Source organism: Dendrobates tinctorius, unplaced genomic scaffold (genome assembly GCF_039654945.1).
Source record: "Dendrobates tinctorius isolate UK_male_01 unplaced genomic scaffold, ASM3965494v1 ptg000502l, whole genome shotgun sequence".
In the NCBI taxonomy this organism is placed as follows: Eukaryota; Metazoa; Chordata; class Amphibia; order Anura; family Dendrobatidae; genus Dendrobates; species Dendrobates tinctorius.
The window spans coordinates 745,747-761,606 of NW_027362161.1; the positions used below are offsets into that span (position 1 = coordinate 745,747).

General features: G+C 49.5%; 2 protein-coding genes across 2 annotated transcripts in view; both read right to left on the reverse strand.

Annotated features, from left to right (window-relative positions):
• Positions 1 to 1,149: 1,149 nt before the first annotated feature.
• The window catches only part of LOC141078095 (asialoglycoprotein receptor 1-like), a 125,113-nt gene continuing 110,402 nt past the window's right edge, over positions 1,150 to 15,860 (reverse strand). The window contains exons 8-10 of the mRNA XM_073564930.1: positions 12,635 to 12,786; positions 7,928 to 8,034; positions 1,150 to 1,362 (exon numbers count right to left, since the gene is read on the reverse strand). Coding sequence (XP_073421031.1) covers positions 1,227 to 1,362; positions 7,928 to 8,034; positions 12,635 to 12,786 — 395 coding nt within the window. The 3' untranslated portion in view covers positions 1,150 to 1,226. The remainder of the gene's footprint in view (positions 1,363 to 7,927; positions 8,035 to 12,634; positions 12,787 to 15,860) is intronic.
• Positions 1,529 to 7,864, reverse strand: LOC141078103 (uncharacterized). The gene is made up of 26 exons (XM_073564941.1): positions 7,849 to 7,864; positions 7,749 to 7,803; positions 7,661 to 7,693; positions 7,573 to 7,605; positions 7,397 to 7,429; positions 7,309 to 7,341; positions 7,221 to 7,253; positions 7,045 to 7,077; positions 6,957 to 6,989; positions 6,737 to 6,769; positions 6,561 to 6,593; positions 6,261 to 6,285; positions 5,725 to 5,750; positions 5,373 to 5,405; positions 5,285 to 5,317; positions 5,109 to 5,141; positions 4,941 to 4,965; positions 4,361 to 4,386; positions 4,281 to 4,305; positions 3,261 to 3,280; positions 3,093 to 3,117; positions 2,206 to 2,234; positions 2,118 to 2,150; positions 1,942 to 1,974; positions 1,722 to 1,754; positions 1,529 to 1,622 (listed from the first exon to the last, which is right to left on the reverse strand). The coding sequence occupies exons 1-26, from the start codon at positions 7,862 to 7,864 to the stop codon at positions 1,529 to 1,531; spliced, it is 861 nt and encodes a 286-aa protein (XP_073421042.1).

Below are 15,860 nucleotides of genomic sequence, written 5' to 3' on the forward strand. Positions count from 1 at the left end.
AGCATGGTGGAGGATCCACAATGCCGTGGGGTTGCTTTTCTGCATCTGGAACCCGAGGCCTAGATCATATCACAGGAATCATGAAATCAGAGAATTATCAAAAGATTTGAGTGCGAAATGTCTGACTCAGTGTAAGAAAACTTGGATGAATTGAAGATCATCGGTCCTCCAGGGAGACAATGACCCAAAGCACACATCTAAAAGTACACAGGAATGGTTGAAAAAGAAAAAATGGACGGTTTTAAAATGGCCAGCAATGAGTTCTGACCACAATCCCACTGAAAATCTTTGCGGTGAGCTGAAATCTGCCATTGGGAAAAAGAACCCTGAAAAGGAAGAGTGTTGATGGCTACAGGAAACGTCTGGAGGCCGTCATCAATGCTAAAGGGTGGGCAACCAAGTATTAATTAGGGGCGTTTTTTTCAGCACATGATTATTCTGTTTCTTCTTTGAAATTGCAGCATGTAAGTAGAAACACAATGTTGTATTACTTTACACAGCTAGTTATAAAATCCTGAGGACAGAACTACGGCACATTTCCATTTATTTCTGAAGATATTGTACAGTCTATGAAAAAAATGAAGGGTGACAATAATGGTGAGTAGCGCTGTATATTGTCTGGGAGAAGACACGCGAGAGACCTGACGATCAAGGATACACAAGGTTCAATAGAGGGAAAAAACCCTCTGTCATTGGGGAAGACACCCGGGAGAAGGATCCGAAAGGCAAGGATGATGGTGGTCAGGGATGATGGAGGTCAGAGACGATGGCGGTCAGGGATGGTGGCCGTCAGAGAGGATGGGGCTCAGGGATGATGGAGGTCAGAGATCATGGCGGTCAGATGATGACAGTCAGGGATGATGGCGAACAGGTCAGGGATGATCGCGGTCAGGGATGCAGGGATGATGCCGGTCAGGGATGATGGTGATCAGAGATCATGGTGCTCAGGGATGACGCCGGTCAGAGTTTATGGTGCTCAGGGATGACGGCGCTCAGGAAAGATGCCTCTCTCAAATACATAGTGCATATAAAACAAGACTGATGATAATATAACGATCCGAACAGAAAAATCAAGCATCAGATAGAAAAAACTGTAGAATAATTGAGACAGTCACATATATATATATATATATATATATATATATATATATATATATATATATAGGGATCCTGGTGCGCTGCCAGTGATGTGGCCGGGAAGGCGGCAGCGCCAAAATGTTGGCACATCAGGCTTTCCGCTCACATATGTACAGGAAGTGAGAGTAGCAGTGGTAGCGGTTCCAGAAGCCGTCACTGGTCGTATAAGCGCAGTTCATGGCATAGCCAAAACGGTGGAAACCCTGCTCATTGTCCGCCCAGAAGCTGAAATCAAGAAACACAGCATAAGGAAACATGATAACTGGTAACTGTGATCTGATACAATACTGCCCCCTGTGGTCATCACTGGTAACTGTGATCTGATACAATACAGCCCCCTGTGGTCATAACTGGTAACTGTGACCATATACAATACTGCCCCCTGTGGTCATCACTGGTAACTGTGATCTGATACAATACTGCCCCCTGTGGTCATCACTGGTGACTGTGATCTGATACAATACTGCCTCCTGTGGTCATCACTGGTAACTGTGATCTGATACAATACTGCCCCCTGTGGTCATCACTGGTAACTGTGATCTGATACAATACTGCCCCCTGTGGTCATCACCGGTAACTGTGATCTGATACAATACTGCCTCCTGTGGTCATCACTGGTAACTGTGATCTGATACAATACTGCCCCCTGTGGTCATCACTGGTAACTGTGATCTTATACAATACAGCCCCCTGTGGTCATAACTGGTAACTGTGACCATATACAATACTGCCCCCTGTGGTCATCACTGGTAACTGTGACCTGATACAATACTGCCCCCTGTGGTCATCACCGGTAACTGTGATCTGATACAATACTGCCTCCTGTGGTCATCACTGGTAACTGTGATCTGATACAATACTGCCCCCTGTGGTCATCACTGGTAACTGTGATCTGATACAATACAGCCCCCTGTGGTCATAACTGGTAACTGTGACCATATACAATACTGCCCCCTGTGGTCATCACTGGTAACTGTGATCTGATACAATACTGCCTCCTGTGGTCATCACTGGTAACTGTGATCTGATACAATACTGCCCCCTGTGGTCATCACTGGTGACTGTGATCTGATACAATACTGCCTCCTGTGGTCATCACTGGTAACTGTGATCTGATACAATACTGCCCCCTGTGGTCATCACTGGTGACTGTGATCTGATACAATACTGTCCCCTGTGGTCATCACTGGTAACTGTGATCTGATACAATACTGCCTCCTGTGGTCATCACCGGTAACTGTGACCTGATACAATACTGCCTCCTGTGGTCATCACCGGTAACTGTGACCTGATACAATACTGCCCCCTGTGGTCATCACCGGTAACTGTGACCTGATACAATACTGCCTCCTGTGGTCATCACCGGTAACTGATCTGATACAATACTGCCCCCTGTGGTCATCACCGGTAACTGTGATCTGATACAATACTGCCTCCTGTGGTCATCACCGGTGACTGTGATCTGATACAATACTGCCTCCTGTGGTCATCACCGGTAACTGTGACCTGATACAATACTGCCTCCTGTGGTCATCACCGGTAACTGTGACCTGATACAATACTGCCCCCTGTGGTCATCACTGGTAACTGTGATCTGATACAATACTGCCCCCTGTGGTCATCACTGGTAACTGTGATCTGATACAATACTGCCCCCTGTGGTCATCACTGGTAACTGTGATCTGATTCAATACTGCCTCCTGTGGTCATCACTGGTAACTGTGATCTGATACAATACTGCCCCCTGTGGTCATCACTGGTAACTGTGATCTGATACAATACTGCCCCCCTGTGGTCATCACTGGTAACTGTGATCTGATTCAATACTGCCTCCTGTGGTCATCACTGGTAACTGTGATCTGATACAATACTGCCCCCTGTGGTCATCACTGGTAACTGTGATCTGATACAATACTGCCTCCTGTGGTCATCACTGGTAACTGTGATCTGATACAATACTGCCTCCTGTGGTCATCACTGGTAACTGTGATCTGATACAATACTGCCCCCTGTGGTCATCACTGGTAACTGTGACCTGATACAATACTGCCCCCTGTGGTCATCACTGGTAACTGTGACCATATGCAATACTGCCCCCTGTGGTCATCACTGGTAACTGTGATCTGATACAATACTGCCTTCTGTGGTCATCACTGGTAACTGTGATCTGATACAATACTGCCTCCTGTGGTCATCACCGGTAACTGTGACCTGATACAATACTGCCTTCTGTGGTCATCACCGGTAACTGTGATCTGATACAATACTGCCCCCTGTGGTCATCACCGGTAACTGTGACCTGATACAATACTGCCCCCTGTGGTCATCACTGGTAACTGTGATCTGATACAATACTGCCCCCTGTGGTCATCACTGGTAACTGTGATCTGATACAATACTGCCCCCTGTGGTCATCACCGGTAACTGTGATCTGATACAATACTGCCCCCTGTGGTCATCACTGGTGACTGTGATCTGATACAATACTGCCCCCTGTGGTCATCACTGGTGACTGTGATCTGATACAATACTGCCCCCTGTGGTCATCACTGGTAACTGTGATCTGATACAATACTGCCCCCTGTGGTCATCACTGGTGACTGTGATCTGATACAATACTGCCCCCTGTGGTCATCACTGGTGACTGTGATCTGATACAATACTGCCCCCTGTGGTCATCACTGGTGACTGTGATCTGATACAATACTGCCCCCTGTGGTCATCACTGGTGACTGTGATCTGATACAATACTGCCCCCTGTGGTCATCACTGGTAACTGTGATCTGATACAATACTGCCCCCTGTGGTCATCACCGGTAACTGTTATCTGATACAATACTGCCTCCTGTGGTCATCACCGGTAACTGTGATCTGATACAATACTGCCTCCTGTGGTCATCACCGGTAACTGTGATCTGATACAATACTGCCTCCTGTGGTCATCACCGGTAACTGTGATCTGATACAATACTGCCTCCTGTGGTCATCACCGGTAACTGTGATCTGATACAATACTGCCTCCTGTGGTCATCACCGGTAACTGTTATCTGATACAATACTGCCCCCTGTGGTCATCACCGGTAACTGTGATCTGATACAATACTGCCTCCTGTGGTCATCACCGGTAACTGTGATCTGATACAATACTGCCTCCTGTGGTCATCACCGGTAACTGTGATCTGATACAATACTGCCTCCTGTGGTCATCACCGGTAACTGTGATCTGATACAATACTGCCTCCTGTGGTCATCACTGGTAACTGTGATCTGATACAATACTGCCCCCTGTGGTCATCACCGGTAACTGTGATCTGATACAATACTGCCTCCTGTGGTCATCACCGGTAACTGTGATCTGATACAATACTGCCTCCTGTGGTCATCACCGGTAACTGTGATCTGATACAATACTGCCCCCTGTGGTCATCACCGGTAACTGTGATCTGATACAATACTTCCTCCTGTGGTCATCACCGGTAACTGTGATCTGATACAATACTGCCTCCTGTGGTCATCACCGGTAACTGTGATCTGATACAATACTGCCTCCTGTGGTCATCACCGGTAACTGTGATCTGATACAATACTGCCTCCTGTGGTCATCACCGGTAACTGTGATCTGATACAATACTGCCTCCTGTGGTCATCACCGGTAACTGTGATCTGATACAATACTGCCTCCTGTGGTCATCACCGGTAACTGTGATCTGATACAATACTGCCTCCTGTGGTCATCACCGGTAACTGTGATCTGATACAATACTGCCTCCTGTGGTCATCACTGGTAACTGTGATCTGATACAATACTGCCTCCTGTGGTCATCACTGGTAACTGTGATCTGATACAATACTGCCTCCTGTGGTCATCACCGGTAACTGTTATCTGATACAATACTGCCTCCTGTGGTCATCACCGGTAACTGTGATCTGATGCAATACTGCCTCCTGTGGTCATCACCGGTAACTGTGATCTGATACAATACTGCCTCCTGTGGTCATCACTGGTAACTGTGATCTGATACAATACTGCCCCCTGTGGTCATCACTGGTAACTGTGATCTGATACAATACTGCCTCCTGTGGTCATCACCGGTAACTGTGATCTGATACAATACTGCCTCCTGTGGTCATCACTGGTAACTGTGATCTGATACAATACTGCCTCCTGTGGTCATCACTGGTAACTGTGATCTGATACAATACTGCCTCCTGTGGTCATCACTGGTAACTGTGATCTGATACAATACTGCCTCCTGTGGTCATCACTGGTAACTGTGATCTGATACAATACTGCCTCCTGTGGTCATCACCGGTAACTGTGACCTGATACAATACTGCCTCCTGTGGTCATCACCGGTAACTGTGATCTGATACAATACTGCCCCCTGTGGTCATCACCGGTGACTGTGATCTGATACAATACTGCCCCCTGTGGTCATCACCGCTAACTGTGATCTGATACAATACTGCCTCCTGTGGTCATCACCGGTAACTGTGATCTGATACAATACTGCCTCCTGTGGTCATCACCGGTAACTGTGATCTGATACAATACTGCCTCCTGTGGTCATCACCGGTAATTGTGATCTGATACAATACTGCCTCCTGTGGTCATCACTGGTAACTGTGATCTGATACAATACTGCCCCCTGTGGTCATAACTGGTAACTGTGATCTGATACAATACTGCCCCCTGTGGTCATCACTGGTGACTGTGATCTGATACAATACTGCCTCCTGTGGTCATCACCGGTAACTGTGATCTGATACAATACTGCCCCCTGTGGTCATCACCGGTGACTGTGATCTGATACAATACTGCCCCCTGTGGTCATCACCGCTAACTGTGATCTGATACAATACTGCCTCCTGTGGTCATCACCGGTAACTGTGATCTGATACAATACTGCCTCCTGTGGTCATCACCGGTAACTGTGATCTGATACAATACTGCCTCCTGTGGTCATCACCGGTAACTGTGATCTGATACAATACTGCCCCCTGTGGTCATAACTGGTAACTGTGATCTGATACAATACTGCCCCCTGTGGTCATCACTGGTGACTGTGATCTGATACAATACTGCCTCCTGTGGTCATCACCGGTAACTGTGATCTGATACAATACTGCCTCCTGTGGTCATCACTGGTAACTGTGATCTGATACAATACTGCCCCCTGTGGTCATCACCGGTAACTGTGATCTGATACAATACTGCCTCCTGTGGTCATCACCGGTAACTGTGATCTGATACAATACTGCCCCCTGTGGTCATAACTGGTAACTGTGATCTGATACAATACTGCCCCCTGTGGTCATCACTGGTGACTGTGATCTGATACAATACTGCCTCCTGTGGTCATAACTGGTAACTGTGATCTGATACAATACTGCCTCCTGTGGTCATCACCGGTAACTGTGATCTGATACAATACTGCCTCCTGTGGTCATCACTGGTAACTGTGATCTGATACAATACTGCCTCCTGTGGTCATCACCGGTAACTGTGATCTGATACAATACTGCCTCCTGTGGTCATCACCGGTAACTGTGATCTGATACAATACTGCCTCCTGTGGTCATCACCGGTAACTGTGATCTGATACAATACTGCCTCCTGTGGTCATCACTGGTAACTGTGATCTGATACAATACTGCCCCCTGTGGTCATAACTGGTAACTGTGATCTGATACAATACTGCCCCCTGTGGTCATCACTGGTGACTGTGATCTGATACAATACTGCCTCCTGTGGTCATAACTGGTAACTGTGATCTGATACAATACTGCCTCCTGTGGTCATCACCGGTAACTGTGATCTGATACAATACTGCCTCCTGTGGTCATCACCGGTAACTGTGATCTGATACAATACTGCCTCCTGTGGTCATCACCGGTAACTGTGATCTGATACAATACTGCCTCCTGTGGTCATCACTGGTAACTGTGATCTGATACAATACTGCCCCCTGTGGTCATAACTGGTAACTGTGATCTGATACAATACTGCCCCCTGTGGTCATCACTGGTGACTGTGATCTGATACAATACTGCCTCCTGTGGTCATAACTGGTAACTGTGATCTGATACAATACTGCCTCCTGTGGTCATCACTGGTAACTGTGATCTGATACAATACTGCCTCCTGTGGTCATCACTGGTAACTGTGATCTGATACAATACTGCCTCCTGTGGTCATCACTGGTGACTGTGATCTGATACAATACTGCCTCCTGTGGTCATCACTGGTAACTGTGATCTGATACAATACTGCCTCCTGTGGTCATCACTGGTAACTGTGATCTGATACAATACTGCCCCCTGTGGTCATCACTGGTAACTGTGATCTGATACAATACTGCCCCCTGTGGTCATCACTGGTGACTGTGATCTGATACAATACTGCCTCCTGTGGTCATAACTGGTAACTGTGATCTGATACAATACTGCCTCCTGTGGTCATCACTGGTAACTGTGATCTGATACAATACTGCCTCCTGTGGTCATCACTGGTAACTGTGATCTGATACAATACTGCCTCCTGTGGTCATCACTGGTGACTGTGATCTGATACAATACTGCCTCCTGTGGTCATCACTGGTAACTGTGATCTGATACAATACTGCCTCCTGTGGTCATCACTGGTAACTGTGATCTGATACAATACTGCCCCCTGTGGTCATCACTGGTAACTGTGATCTGATACAATACTGCCCCCTGTGGTCATCACCGGTGACTGTGATCTGATACAGTACTGCCCCTTGTGGTGACTCTGGGCTGCGTTCTTCACCTTGCGGTTGCGGACACTTTCCCGCCGTCCACCCACTTCCAGGTTCCATCTGGATTGTGGAGTCCGATCCAGGTGTTCAGATATCCGGAGATTCTCCTCACTTCTTCCTACAGAGAAAACGACGAGAAGTCAGGAAGAGAAAGCTGAGAAACCGTGGACTACTCTGTCTCCCGACCACCGCTGCTCCGTAGTGATCTCATAGTTATCTGTACCCCGACCACCGCTGCTCCGTCGTGATCTCATAGTTATCTGTCCCCCGACCACCGCTGCTCCGTCGTGATCTCATAGTTATCTATACCCCGACCACCGCTTCTCCATAGTGAAATCATAGTTATCTATCCCCCTACCACCGCTGCTCCGTAGTGATCTCATAGTTATCTGTACCCCGACCACCGCTGCTCCGTCGTGATCTCATAGTTATCTGTCCCCCGACCACCGCTGCTCAGTCGTGATCTCATAGTTATCTATACCCCGACCACCGCTTCTCCATAGTGAAATCATAGTGATCTGTCCCCCGACCACCGCTGCTCCGTAGTGATCTCATAGTTATCTGTACCCCGACCACCGCTGCTCCGTCGTGATCTCATAGTTATCTGTCCCCCGACCACCGCTGCTCCGTCGTGATCTCATAGTTATCTATACCCCGACCACCGCTTCTCCATAGTGAAATCATAGTTATCTATCCCCCTACCACCGCTGCTCCGTAGTGATCTCATAGTTATCTGTACCCCGACCACCGCTGCTCCGTCGTGATCTCATAGTTATCTGTCCCCCGACCACCGCTGCTCCGTCGTGATCTCATAGTTATCTATACCCCGACCACCGCTTCTCCATAGTGAAATCATAGTGATCTGTCCCCCGACCACCGCTGCTCCGTAGTGATCTCATAGTTATCTGTCCCCCGACCACTGCTGCTCCGTAGTGATCTCATAGTTATCTGTCCCCCGGCCACCGCTGCCCCGTAGTGATCTCATAGTTATCTGTCCCCCGGCCACCGCTGCCCCGTAGTGATCTCATAGTTATCTGTCCCCCGGCCACCGCTGCCCCGTAGTGATCTCATAGTTATCTGTCCCCCGGCCACCGCTGCTCCGTAGTGATCTCATAGTTATCTGTCCCCCGACCACCGCTGCTCCGTAGTGATCTCATAGTTATCTGTCCCCCGACCACCGCTGCTCCGTAGTGATCTCATAGTTATCTGTCCCCCGACCACCGCTGCTCCGTAGTGATCTCATAGTTATCTGTCCCCGACCACCGCTGCTCCGTAGTGATCTCATAGTTATCTGTCCCCGACCACCGCTGCTCCATAGTGATCTCATAGTTATCTATCCCCCGACCACCGCTTCTCCATAGTGATCTCATAGTTATCTATCCCCCGACCACCGCTGCTCCGAAGTGATCTCATAGTTATCTAACCCCCAACCACCGCTGCTCCATAGTGATCTCATAATTTTCTATCCCCCGACCACCGCTGCTCCGTAGTGATCTCATAGTTATCTGTCCCCCGAGCACCGCTCCTCTGTAGTGATCTCATAGTAATCTATCCCCCGACCACCGCTGCTCCGAAGTGATCTCATAGTTATCTAACCCCCAACCACCGCTGCTCCATAGTGATCTCATAATTTTCTATCCCCCGACCACCGCTGCTCCGTAGTGATCTCATAGTTATCTGTCCCCCGACCACCGCTGCTCCGTAGTGATCTCATAGTTATCTGTCCCCCGGCCACCGCTGCCCCGTAGTGATCTCATAGTTATCTGTCCCGCGGTCACCGCTGCCCCGTAGTGATCTCATAGTTATCTGTCCCCCGGCCACCGCTGCCCCGTAGTGATCTCATAGTTATCTGTCCCCCGACCACCGCTGCTCCGTAGTGATCTCATAGTTATCTGTCCCCCGACCACCGCTGCTCCGTAGTGATCTCATAGTTATCTGTCCCCCGACCACCGCTGCTCCGTAGTGATCTCATAGTTATCTGTCCCCGACCACCGCTGCTCCGTAGTGATCTCATAGTTATCTGTCCCCCGACCACCGCTGCTCCGTAGTGATCTTAGTTATCTGTCCCCTGACCACCGCTGCTCCGTAGTGATCTCATAGTTATCTGTCCCCGACCACCGCTGCTCCGTAGTGATCTCATAGTTATCTATCCCCCGACCACCGCTTCTCCATAGTGATCTCATAGTTATCTATCCCCCGACCACCGCTGCTCCGAAGTGATCTCATAGTTATCTAACCCCCAACCACCGCTGCTCCATAGTGATCTCATAATTTTCTATCCCCCGACCACCGCTGCTCCATAGTGATCTCATAGTTATCTGTCCCCCGACCACCGCTGCTCCGTAGTGATCTCATAGTTATCTATCCCCACGACCACCGCTCCTCCGTAGTGGTCTCATAGTTATCTATCCCCCAACCACCGCTCCTCCGTAGTGATCTCATAGTTATCTGTCCCCCGACCACCGCTCCTCCGTAGTGATCTCATAGTTATCTATCCCCCGACCACCGCTGCTCCTTAGTGATCTCATAGTTCTCTATCCCCCGACCACCGCTCCTACAGTGATCTCATAGTAATCCACCCCACGACCACCTCTCCTCCGTAGTGATCTCATAGTTATCTATCCTCCGACCACCGCTCCTCCGTAGTGATCTCATAGTTATGTCCCCCGACCACCGCTCCTTCAATGTAAACTCATAGTTGTCTGTCGCCCGACCACCGCTCCTCCGTAGTGATCTCATAGTAATCAATCCCCTGACCACAGCTCTTCCGTAGTGATCTCATAGTTATCTATCCCCCGACCACCGCTGCTCCTTAGTGATCTCATAGTTCTCTATCCCCCGACCACCGCTCCTACATAGTGATCTCATAGTTATCTATCCCTCGACCACCGCTGCTCCGTAGTGATCTCATAGTTATCTATCCCCCAACCACCGCTCCTCCGTAGTGATCTCTTAGTTATCCATCCCCGATCACCGCTTCTCCGTAGGGATCTCATAGTTATCTATCCCCCGACCACCGCTGCTCCGTAGTGATCTCATAGTAATCTATCCCCCGACCACCGCTCCTCCGTAGTGACCTCATAGTAATCTGTCCCCCGAGCACCGCTGCTCCGTAGTGATCTCATAGTTATCTATCCCCCAACCACCGCTCCTCCGTAGTGATCTCTTAGTTATCCATCCCCGATCACCGCTTCTCCGTAGGGATCTCATAGTTATCTATCCCCCGACCACCGCTGCTCCGTAGTGATCTCATAGTAATCTATCCCCCGACCACCGCTCCTCCGTAGTGACCTCATAGTAATCTGTCCCCCGAGCACCGCTCCTCCGTAGTGATCTCATAGTTATCTGTCCCCCGACCACCGCTCCGCCGTAGTGATCTCATAGTTATCTATCCCCCGAGCACCGCTCCTCCGTAGTGACCTCATAGTAATCTGTCCCCCGAGCACCGCTCCTCCGTAGTGATCTCATAGTAATCTGTCCCCCGAGCACCGCTCCTCCGTAGTGATCTCATAGTTATCTATCCCCCGAGCTCCGCTCCTCCGTAGTGACCTCATAGTAATCTGTCCCCCGAGCACCGCTCCTCCGTAGTGACCTCATAGTAATCTGTCCCCCGAGCACCGCTCCTCCGTAGTGATCTCATAGTAATCTATCCCCCGAGCACCGCTCCTCCGTAGTGACCTCATAGTAATCTGTCCCCCGAGCACCGCTCCTCTGTAGTGATCTCATAGTAATCTATCCCCCGAGCACCGCTCCTCCGTAGTGATCTCATAGTAATTATCCCCCGAGCACCGCTCCTCCGTAGTGACCTCATAGTAATCTGTCCCCCGACCACCGCTCCTCCGTAGTGATCTCATAGTAATCTATCCCCCGACCACCGCTCCTCCGTAGTGATCTCATAGTAATCTGTCCCCCGAGCACCTCTCCTCCGTAGTGATCTCATAGTAATCTATCCCCCGAGCACCGCTCCTCCGTAGTGACCTCATAGTAATCTGTCCCCCGACCACCGCTCCTCCGTAGTGATCTCATAGTGATCTATCCCCCGACCACCGCTCCTCCGTAGTGATCTCATAGTAATCTATCCCCCGAGCTCCGCTCCTCCGTAGTGATCTCATAGTGATCTATCCCCCGACCACCGCTCCTCCGTAGTGATCTCATAGTAATCTATCCCCCGAGCTCCGCTCCTCCGTAGTGATCTCATAGTGATCTATCCCCCGAGCACCGCTCCTCCGTAGTGATCTCATAGTGATCTATCCCCCGAGCTCCGCTCCTCCGTAGTGATCTCATAGTAATCTATCCCCCGAGCTCCGCTCCTCCGTAGTGATCTCATAGTGATCTATCCCCCGAGCACCGCTCCTCCGTAGTGATCTCATAGTGATCTATCCCCCGACCACCGCTCCTCCGTAGTGATCTCATAGTAATCTATCCCCCGAGCTCCGCTCCTCCGTAGTGATCTCATAGTGATCTATCCCCCGACCACCGCTCCTCCGTAGTGATCTCATAGTGATCTATCCCCCGACCACCGCTCCTCCGTAGTGATCTCATAGTAATCTATCCCCCGAGCTCCGCTCCTCCGTAGTGATCTCATAGTGATCTATCCCCCGAGCACCGCTCCTCCGTAGTGATCTCATAGTGATCTATCCCCCGAGCTCCGCTCCTGTATCTCTCGCACTCTTATGACGATTCCTTAGTGATCTTCTGCGCTCTTCTTGTGGACTTACTTGCTCTTCTTTATTGTTAATGATGACCAGTTGAGCTTTTCTGTCTTCACAATCTTTTTTTGCGAATTCCCACGGCCGAAGTCTTGCAGACAGATAATAACAACTTAAAGCAAAGTGCCTCCATCCGGGACTGCAGAGCGCCTCCTGGGTCTCTGGGATCATGGACACAAGTAAGTTTTAGGCATGTGTGAAAAATTACTGCAAATTAATAAAGCTTTGAAAAATAGAATTATCACGAGTTTTATTTCCATAAATTAACAAAAGTGCAAAGTGAAGGATAAAAGAGAAACGTAAATGCCATTAATATGTGTTGAGCGCCCATCGCCTCCACCAGATCTTCTAGGTCACTTGTGCAGTCAGAGTATCTGTAAGATTATAGTCGGGTTTGTGAGTTACCAGGTGATAATGATCAGTCTCTTACTCAGGTGGAAACAGCCATTAACTGAAACAGAAACCGTTGTGTGGGAGGTTTAAAACTGGGTGAGGAACAACCAAACTGCACTACAAAGGTGAGGTTGTGGAAGGCAGTCCCATGCCCCAGGTCATATACCATAGCATGACTGAGCACAGCATCAAGACACAAGGTAGTTACACTGCATCAGCAACAGCTCTCCCAGGTAAAGATTTCACAGTAGATAAGGATTCAAGACTGTCAGGAAAATATGAATAATTCCTAAGATTCTATGAACACTTCCAGGGCTCGTGCTGCCCTAACCCATTTCATTTGTGCAGTGTAGCTCTGAGCTTTCCACGTGCAGGCACGTAGCTGCAGTTCTCCCTACACTGTGTAATTCTATCCCCCTCCCTCCTTTCCCCCATGATGGAAAGTCCACTCGCCCCTTCCCTCCGGCTATACCAGCTCTTGTAATGTGAGATCCTGGTCTGCCGGCTCAGGCAGGAAGTGAAGGTTTAGAGCACATGGTTCTTTGTCTATTCAGTATCAAATTTAATAACACATAAGGGCAGGACACACATATTTTTAGAATCTGCATAATCTAAGCTACTCTCAGCAACATTTTGCAACTTCTGCACCCACCAGAACCCAAGAAAAGGGTATATGCCTCGCAGTAATACAGAGATATACAATGTTTGGTATCAAAAGAAAGGTAATTTCAAAATAAGAAAAATGATAGCCCTGTCGTCTCATTGCGAGGTTTCCACCCCGAGTTATAGCAAATAGAGGTTTTGATAACTGTTCAAAAGGGGCGTATATCGTAGAGCTCAGTCCCCCCCACCCAGTGAGGTCAGCAAAGGAAAGCTCAGATGCTGACTCAGCCGGATATCAATCGCCCGGAGCGTCAGCTAGGGAGCTGTGCTGATAGACCATTTTCCCTTCGGAAGGTTCTCCTCCCCCCATTAACACATCATACCAGTGACCGAGATGTGTAAGTTCTTATTTCAGTCCCTTTTATTTCTAGCTGTCTTTATATTTTGTCTCTTTTGTAACATCTTTTATATTTTTGTAAACACTGCCGATACTTTCTGGAGTAAATCTATAAAATGTACTAGTTTCGTTTTCCTTGCTGTAAGAATGAACCGCCACGTCCTCCGCTAAATTACGCTACCTCCTGACCTGATATTGGTATTTCATGTCAAACGAGGAGCTGGTGGCAGCAAAGTGTTCTCGGGATTTGGGAGACCCTGGCAGTGATGGAACAGAGGTTTATGTCTGTATATTCAGCATGAGACTGGGGATACACATACCACCCTCACTGCAGAATGCCCAATAGCCAATACACAGCAAGGCAGCCTTTCTGGTGACTACTTATCCTAGGTGTAGTTCCCTGACTGACCTGTGGGTAAGGGGGGTGCCAGAAAGCTGCAAGTTCCTAACCGGACCTGGAAAGTGGGATAGACCAATAAATCCCTGACAAAGACGTGCTGCTCAAGCAAGATGCAATTGGCAACATGGAGGACGGTAGACACAGTGGTAGGCCAAGGAAATGTAGTGCAGAAGATGAGGCACATCATGAGATTTCCAGCAGTGCCATCATCTCAGGACTGGAAGTACTCCATGTACTGTGCGGAGAAAAGAGTAAGCGACTCAACTATGTACGAATCTATAGGAACTGGGGAGCAGAAACATGGCAGCAGGTCTCCGGACTGAGGGCCACAAAGGAGCAGAAACGTGGCAGCGGGTCTCCAGACTGAGGAGCACAATGGAGCAGAAACGTGGCAGCAGATCTCCAGACTGAGGAGCACAATGGAGCAGAAACGTGGCAGCAGGTCTCCAGACTGAGGAGCACAATGGAGCAGAAACGTGGCAGCAGGTCTCCAGACTGAGGAGCACAAATGGAGCAGAAACGTGGCAGCAGGTCTCCGGACTGAGGGCCACAAAGGAGCAGAAATGTGACAGCAGGTCTCCGGACTGAGGGCCACAAAGGAGCAGAAATGTGACAGCAGGTCTCCGGACTGAGGGTCACAAAGGAGCAGAAACATGGCAGCATGTCTCCAGACTGAGGAGCACAATGGAGCAGAAACGTGGCAGCAGGTCTCCAGACCGAGGAGCACAATGGAGCAGAAACGTGGCAGCAGGTCTCTGGACTGAGGGCCACAAAGGAGCAGAAACGTGGCAGCAGGTCTCCGGACTGAGGGCCACAAAGGAGCAGAAATGCGACAGCAGGTCTCCGGACTGAGGGTCACAAAGGAGTAGAAACATGGCAGCATGTCTCCAGACTGAGGAGCACAATGGAGCAGAAACGTGGCAGCAGGTCTCCAGACTGAGGAGCACAATGGAGCAGAAACGTGGCAGCAGGTCTCCAGACTGAGGAGCACAATGGAGCAGAAACGTGGCAGCAGGTCTCCAGACTGAGGAGCACAATGGAGCAGAAACGTGGCAGCAGGTCTCCAGACTGAGGAGCACAATGGAGCAGAAACGTGGCAGCAGGTCTCCAGACTGAGGAGCACAATGGAGCAGAAACGTGGCAGCAGGTCTCCAGACTGAGGAGCACAATGGAGCAGAAACGTGGCAGCAGGTCTCCAGACTGAGGAGCACAATGGAGAAGAAACATGGCAGCAGGTCTCCAGACTGAGGAGCACAATGGAGCAGAAACGTGGCAGCAGGTCTCCAGACTGAGGAGCACAATGGAGCAGAAACGTGGCAGCAGGTCTCCGGACTGAGGAGCACAAATGGAGCAGAAACGTGGCAGCAGGTCTCCGGACTGAGGGCCACAAAGGAGCAGAAATGTGACAACAGGTCTCCGGACTGAGGAGCACAATGGAGCAG